This window comes from Tyto alba, unplaced genomic scaffold, assembly GCF_018691265.1.
Source record: "Tyto alba isolate M040663 unplaced genomic scaffold, T.alba_DEE_v4.0 Super-Scaffold_16, whole genome shotgun sequence".
Lineage (NCBI taxonomy): Eukaryota > Metazoa > Chordata > Aves > Strigiformes > Tytonidae > Tyto > Tyto alba.
Genome location: NW_024881278.1, coordinates 33,920,129 through 33,927,004, shown reverse-complemented (window position 1 = coordinate 33,927,004; position 6,876 = coordinate 33,920,129). Strand labels below are relative to the sequence as shown.

The 6,876-nt window shown below is 56.0% G+C and overlaps 1 protein-coding gene across 1 annotated transcript in view; it reads left to right on the top strand.

Annotated features, from left to right (window-relative positions):
• The first annotated feature begins 856 nt into the window (after positions 1-856).
• The window catches only part of PPP2R5D (protein phosphatase 2 regulatory subunit B'delta), a 30,710-nt gene continuing 24,690 nt past the window's right edge, over positions 857-6,876 (top strand). Inside the window, exons 1-2 of the mRNA XM_032994031.2 lie at positions 857-986; positions 1,903-1,986. Coding sequence (XP_032849922.2) covers positions 960-986; positions 1,903-1,986 — 111 coding nt within the window. The 5' untranslated portion in view covers positions 857-959. The remainder of the gene's footprint in view (positions 987-1,902; positions 1,987-6,876) is intronic.

Below are 6,876 nucleotides of genomic sequence, written 5' to 3'. Positions count from 1 at the left end.
GTGCCCCCCCTTCGCTCCCCACTGGTGTGTGCCTGAGTGGCTGTGTGGGACTGGGCACCCAGTGCAGGTTTCCCAGTAAACAAGCCCACGGCGCACACCGGAATGGCAGCTGTGGGCAGAAGTCAGAGCAAATCCTTACGCCAAGCTTGGCTGAAGCGCGTGGGAGCTCTTCCACCTCTTGCAGCAGGCCAGAAGCCACCGTCTTAGGCGCGCTGGCAGTCACCTTTGGGACCGGCCTTAGACCTTCTGGGCATCACGAGCCTTAACCGGGCGGCCCTTTGCCACCCAGGCCCTGCTCCGTGCAGGCCCACGAGCGGGAGGGCAGCTCGCTCCCCGCCGGCTTTGCTTTTCCCCACATCGAACCATCAGCTCGAAGGCTTTGTTGGAGGAGGTTATTCCCATCAACAAACTGCCTCCCAAAGCCTCACAGCACCAACAAGCACCCCCAAAAGCGGGGCGCAGCCCCCGGGGGCCAGCTCAAGCTTCTTTTTTTTTTTTTTTTTTTTGGGGGGGGGGGGGGGGGGGGGGAGATGCTTTTCCTCCCCAAGCGATGCAGAAAGACCCCCCGCTACTTTTCCTCCCGCGCTCCGCAAGGCATGCGGAGGCAGCGGGGACCCGGGGCTCACACCCTTAGAGCCGCTTGCCCTGGGGCGAGGAACCCCCAAGCCCCCGCGGCCCCGACCCACCCGCGCCCGCGGAACACGGCGGAGGCTTGCCGGCGTTGCCCCCGGAAGACCCCCCTCACGCTAAGCCCCGCCCACCAGGGCGCGGTTTCACCAATGGGAAAAAAAAACCCGCTGCCCTGCGTCAGCGCCGGGCGGCGGCGGCGGCTGTTGCTAGGCAGGATGGCACGGCTGGCCCAATGGGAGCAGGGCGCTGCGGCCGGGCCCGGGCGCAGGCGGCGGCGGCGGCGGCGGCGGCGGCGGCGGGCGCGGAGCGGTTGGGCCGCAGCGCTCACCATGCCCTACAAGCTGAAGAAGGAGAAGGTGCGGCGGGGCGGCAGCTGGGCCGGGGTGCCTCACCGCGCGGGTCCCGGTATAACCGGGACGCCCGCTCCCGCCATGGCCCCCCCCCCCCCCCCCCGTTCCTTTTCCCTCAGCGGCGGCCCCTCGGGCGCGCGCGCGCGCGCGCGGGGGGGGGGCTGCGGCCGGCAGGGGGCGGGGGCGCGCGCGCGCGGGGCGGGCGGGGCGGGTGGTGCAGGAGGGCGGCGGGGGCGCGCGCGGGGCGGGGCGGGGCGTGAGTTGGGGGGTGGGGGGGGGGGGGGGGCGCGCGCAGGTGACGGTTGTTGTTTCCCCTTCCCCTCCCACGCGTGAACCCGGCGTGGGGAGTGGAAAGAGGAAGGAGAGGGGTTGGGGGGGGGGGGGGGGGCTGCGGCCCGCCCTGCGCTGCTCGGGAGGAGGCGGGGGGGGGGTGGCTGTGGGGCACGGCCGTGCTTTCCCAACACCCCCCCGCCACCCACCCACCCACCCGCGATGCCCCCGGTGGGGGAGGTACGGCCCCACCCGTGTCCCGGCCCCGCTGCGGGGCTGCCGGTGGTTCCGCCGCCCGTGCTCGGGGCGGGTGGGCCGGGCCGTGCCCGCCGGGGCTGGGGGTGCCCAGCGCCCGGGCGCTCCGGTGGGCAGTGGGGGGGGGGCCCGTGGCCGCGTGGAAAGCGGGCCCACGCTGCGTGGGAGCATAGCCCTGTCACCCGGAGGTGCCAGGCTTGGGCCTGTGCCCCCCTCCCTGCGGAGAAGGGCACCCTGAACGACTCCCCTGGAAGTAGATGAGTTGGGGGGGGGGGGGGGGCACAGGCTGGCCGTGGGGGTGGGTCTGTGGTCGTTCACAGCCGAACTCTGCAAAGAGAGATGCTAAAATTCTGCACAAGGTGAAATTTTATCTCTGACCGTCTGTTCGTCGTTTCAGGAATCTCCGAAGTCTACCAAAAACACCACAAAGCCCGGCAGCAGCAGTAGCGGGAAGGATGGTGGGGCAGAGAATTCGGAAGAGGTAAGGCTTTCACCTTGGATACAGCAGTGTGTGTGAGCAACTCATCCTTGAGTAGGAATAACATCTTTCATTCTAGCTACTTCAAGCTGCTCTGCCAGAGATGTCACTGGGATCTTAAGGAATCAGAGAAGACAGTAGCAAAGACTAAAGTTAAGGTGAGGTTAGCTCCCCTTGAAAGTTAGCCCAAAGGGAACGATGACTGTGGAAGAGACAGGATGAGTCTCGTACCCTACAGCCCTGCAAAAAGAGATTTGGCATGAAGCTGATGGCGAGGGCTCCTCACAGAGGTGGGCAGAGCATAAAGTTGGCTGCAGAGAGGGAAGAGCCACGGTTATCGAGGAGGAGATCTGACAGATGGGAGCAGCTTCCTTGCCCCTGTCTGAGCAAAGCGCAGTAAACTCAGTTGTCACCTTGTGTCAGGGTGGGAGAGTCGTGAGAAGCAATAGAAGAGGAACGTGTTCTTCTGAGGGATTTTGTGGGGAAATGAGATTAGAAAGTAATGGATAGGATGCCTGAAAGAAGAGAGGTGAACTTCTAGAGATTAAATGGTTCTCCTTTGGTATAACAGCCTTTTTGCTGAACACAACTTTACTCACAAGAAGACGCAGTCTGTATTCCCAGATGTGCACAGGCTCTTTCACTCGATTTTGATGTTGCCAAGCTAGATGTGTTAGAGTGGCCTCCGCAGATGTGATAGGATATGCTTTGCTTAGAATAAGGAAAAATTTGGGTAAACGGGAACTTTTTTGGTAGGCTTGAGTTTATCCAGCACTCAGACAGTGTGGTTGTGGATTTCTGAGAGCACTGTATGTGTGTCTGAGGAGGCATGTATATGTGTGGCTTATTTTTTTTAATACTGCAGTTTGGCAAACAAGCTGTGCCACTTCTATGTCCATAGAAGCCTGTGTGCTCCAGTCTTACCTGGTTGCACTTGTAATTTGGAGGATTTGGGATAGGAGACATGTAAGTCTAGTGAAGACTAGGAAGAAATCTGTGGTTCAGTGGGATGGTCATAGTCAAAATAAGGTTATTTTTAGAGTCTCCTTCAAAGCATAGATCTGTGTTGCGGAGCCTCAGAAAATATCGCTGTTACTAGCCACCGGGTTTCAGGCTCCAAGCTGTGCTCATGCCTAACCTGCCGTGTGGCCAGCAAGAAATCAGAAGCAGAGTTTGTTTGCCTTGGAGCACATAGCAGTTTTGTAGGTCCTCTTCTTTATCCCATTCTGGTCTTGGCCTTTGCCCATTTTATTTTGCGTATACAGCTGAAACCAGCTTTCTGGGAGAGCTGTCTGCCAACTCCAAGGAAGTGAGAGAAGCCCTGCCTTGGCATCCTGGGGTCAGGTTTATGTTTTATTTATGGGGCACTATTTGTCTGCTGAGTTCACAGATCTGGGAAGAGGAAGGAAAGCCTGAGTCTTGCGATGCAAGGGTGATGGATAGCCGTCAAAGCAGAGCACTCGGATGTCCCCCTCCAGTTCAGCAGTGGGCTGTGGCTCTGCTTTTCTGGTTACAAGTGGGGTGGTAAGAAAGGAAGAATAGTGCAGGCTACAAGCTTCCTTCCGTGACCTGAAACAGCATGTAATGTCTGGTTGTGCCTGGGTGCAGAAGAAATTTAGAAGTGATGCGTCTAACCTTCCCTCCCACAAAACATACCCAGCCACTTCCTCATACTCCAAACAAAATCCAGCCCTTATTTAAGATTGGGTCTCCTTGATCTTTAAGATTGGTTGGGTCTCCTTTGATCATAGGAACAGAGAGCAGAGCAGAAAGGAGACACCTTTGCAGTGTGCGCTGCCACAGGTCTCTTCTCCCTTTCCTTGCTGAGTTTGCAGTGAAGTTTGTTCTCTCTTGGTGCTGTCCCGTCTCCGTATTGCTCTGCTGCAGAATGGAAGAGAGCTCTTTGCTCGATAAGAAGAAATGTATACAAGTTTGAATGCGATTTTCCTGCTCTTCAGGAAGCACAGAAAGGTATTTTGACTTTCACATTGGGGGACTGTGAGGAATTAGGTAATGTCTGCTGGGAGGGAGACTCCTTCCTCGCGTCAGAGGCAGGAGGTGGTTTGGCTGGTGGGGTCGATGGGCTGAGCCTAGCCTGGATGCTTCTGCTGCCATTGTGAGAGTTTTGTGTCCTGTAAATTCCTCCGTGGAGTTGTGGCTGGTTGGTTGCCTTTTCTAGGGTGAAAGTTGTGTGCACCAAAGAGAATTTTCTTTTTGTTTCATATCTCAGCAGATGCTTAATGGGCTTACAGCAGGAGAGTGGCGTTTGGGTAACCCCCTTCCAGTACGCACTTTCCTCCAAGGAGCAGGGCACGACTCAGCCCTAATTTATCCTGGTGCCAGAAAGTTGTGACTTGTACTGCAGGCAAGTTGTCTGGCTGGTGGGATGAGTAAACCTTGTTGAAGAGCAGCTCTGGTTTGACAGATCTAAGCAATGGCAGCGGATGAGGACTTCCCATGGGGGTGTCAGTGGAGGGAGATGGAGAGGGTAGGAGCCAATCCAGAAACCCTTAAACGTAGTGCTTTGTTCTCTGCACCAAAGGAGCTTTCAGTGGAGCTGATCTGGAAGTGCAGATATATTCAAAAGCAGATGCATCCCCACAAGGGAAAGGCAAGTGTTTGAGTTCCCTGGAAGTACAGGGGTAGTGCAGTGCTGTTTTAGATGCCCGTTTCAGGGTGAAGCTGTCTGAGGTGAAGAGCCAGCCAAACTTGGCCAGTCCCTGGATTGGGGCGGGGGGGGGGGAGGGCAGTTTGCTCAAGAAGAGACAGAAGCAGTGGAGGAAAACACAAGAGCAGAGAGTGGGAAATAAAAGGTTTGTTTAGTTCGTTCCCTCTGGAATGTGGTGAAGATATGAATGGAGAGAATTTCTGCATGGTTATTTAAGGAGAAAAATGAAATAATGTCAGAGGCCAAGGCAGCGTTGAATGAGAGGATAAGAAAGAGTTACTCCTCTTGGCCAGAAAGACTGGGAGAGGCAGCTGGGTGGGGAAGAGAGTTAATGACCTGGAAGTGGGAGCAGGGATTAGCGGCAGCAGTAAAAGAGAGGAGTTGCTCTGCAGCCTTAAGGGCAGCTTGGAGCCTCGCTGATGAGATTTGCAGCTCTGGGAGAGGGTGCTCCTTTTCACTGAGCTGCTGTATTACGTGTTTTGCAGATATCTCCATGGGGCTTGTTACTGCAGTACCTGGAGTTCATTATTCAGAGACAGGCGTTACAGTGTGTTGATGTTACTTCTGAGGCAGAGAGCTTGATTTTAATAGGGAAGCTGTGTGACAGCAGACAAAGAGAGCAGGTACTGACTTGAGGGATGGGAAGGGAAGAGTCATCTGAGAAGGAGGAGCTGAGAGCAGATCTGGGCTGAGAAGCTTAGCAAGCAGGGGATGCTCAAGGGACCAGCGAGGCAGAAGGGCTTTCCAAGTGGCGATGCACCCAGCTGCGGTAGGAGTGCCTGCAGAGGTGAGGTCATGCATGGATAGGAGGGCGGAGGAGAAGCTGGCACAGCTCAAGGTGGCTGGGGGAAGAGGGTTTCTGTCCCTGGGAGCCTGGGGTGAAGAGAAATGGCACAGAGCAAGCCCAGAGCCTGGGGCTCGTTGACTTGTGCAGGCAAGTTCCACGCGAGGAGGAGAGGTGGTGGGAACCGGTAGGGAGGAAGTGCTACGAAGCCAGGGAGCCTGTGCTCGGAGTTCAAATGTGGTTGCAGTCGGGGCTGGCCCACCCTGTTGGCACCAGTAGCCTCTCCACCACCGTGGGAAAGGTGGGATTGCCACACTGTGCTTGGGTGAACGGCTTTGTGCCGTTCTCCAGTCACTTCAGCCCGTGCAGCTTAACAGCCACTGGCAAACAGAGTCTCCCAGGCCCCCGGCTTTGCCGTGGTGGTGTGAGCCCTGTCTGTCAGGAGGCGGCTGAGCCTGGGCAGGTAGATGTGTGCCTGCAGCCATGTAGTGGTCAGCTGGTGTTGGTAGCGGGGAAACAGCCTGTGAGGTTGATACCTGTGCGTTAAGAGAAAAGCTTTCAGTTTTAGCAGTCCGCTGTGTTTTCAGGGATGGAGACTTCCGAGAAGAAAGTGTTAGGAAACTTAAAACTAGCCTCTTCTGATTCATGGGGCTGAGGTGTTGAAGGCAGAAGGACAGCAGGCCTGTCACGGGGAGCACTACCTGCAAGCAAGCGTTCAGCTTGATTCCAGAAAGTCCATATAGAAGCAATCCGTCCTAAAACCCTCTGAGCACTGCAGTGCAAGAGTGTATTAGACCTCCCCCATCATTGGATTTTCTCTAGCAAACTCAGTTGTATGATTTTTGCATGCGTATGTCTGTTCCTTAAATAACCAGCAGCTAAACCTGAAGCTGTGTTTTGTCACTCTTCGTGCCAGCTGTTGAAGACGGTGGCAGCTGGTAGAAAGGACTTTCCCAGGCCCCTGATGAAGGCAGTGTGGGCACAGCCTGCTAGCGTGCCTTACACACACACCATGCTCAGAACATTTGCCCGTGGCATATCTGAGTGGGTGGGGAGCACACAGGCATGTCCAGTCAGCTAAGAGGACCCCTGTGTCCTGCTTCCCTCTGTTACCTGTGTGGCCGCCGATGCATCTTTTGTTTCTCTCTGTACCATCTTTTGTCCGCAGTGGCTCAGCATTCAGGCTTTGCCCTTGTTCCCTGTGGAAGGAGAGTGATGCAGAATAGAGTACTAGCCTTCTCAAAAGCATCTGGACAACATCTGAGTGGCTCACGCTGCCCTGATATCCAAATATTGAGGGTGAGGAATCAACTTCTCACTCTCGGAAGGTTGCCAGCAAAGGTTCAGCCTGACTTAACTGAGGAGAGACCACTGTTCAGGATACATTGCCTCCAATTTGTAGTTTGGGCCTGCTTTGTCTGGCAAGTACTGCTGTTTTCAT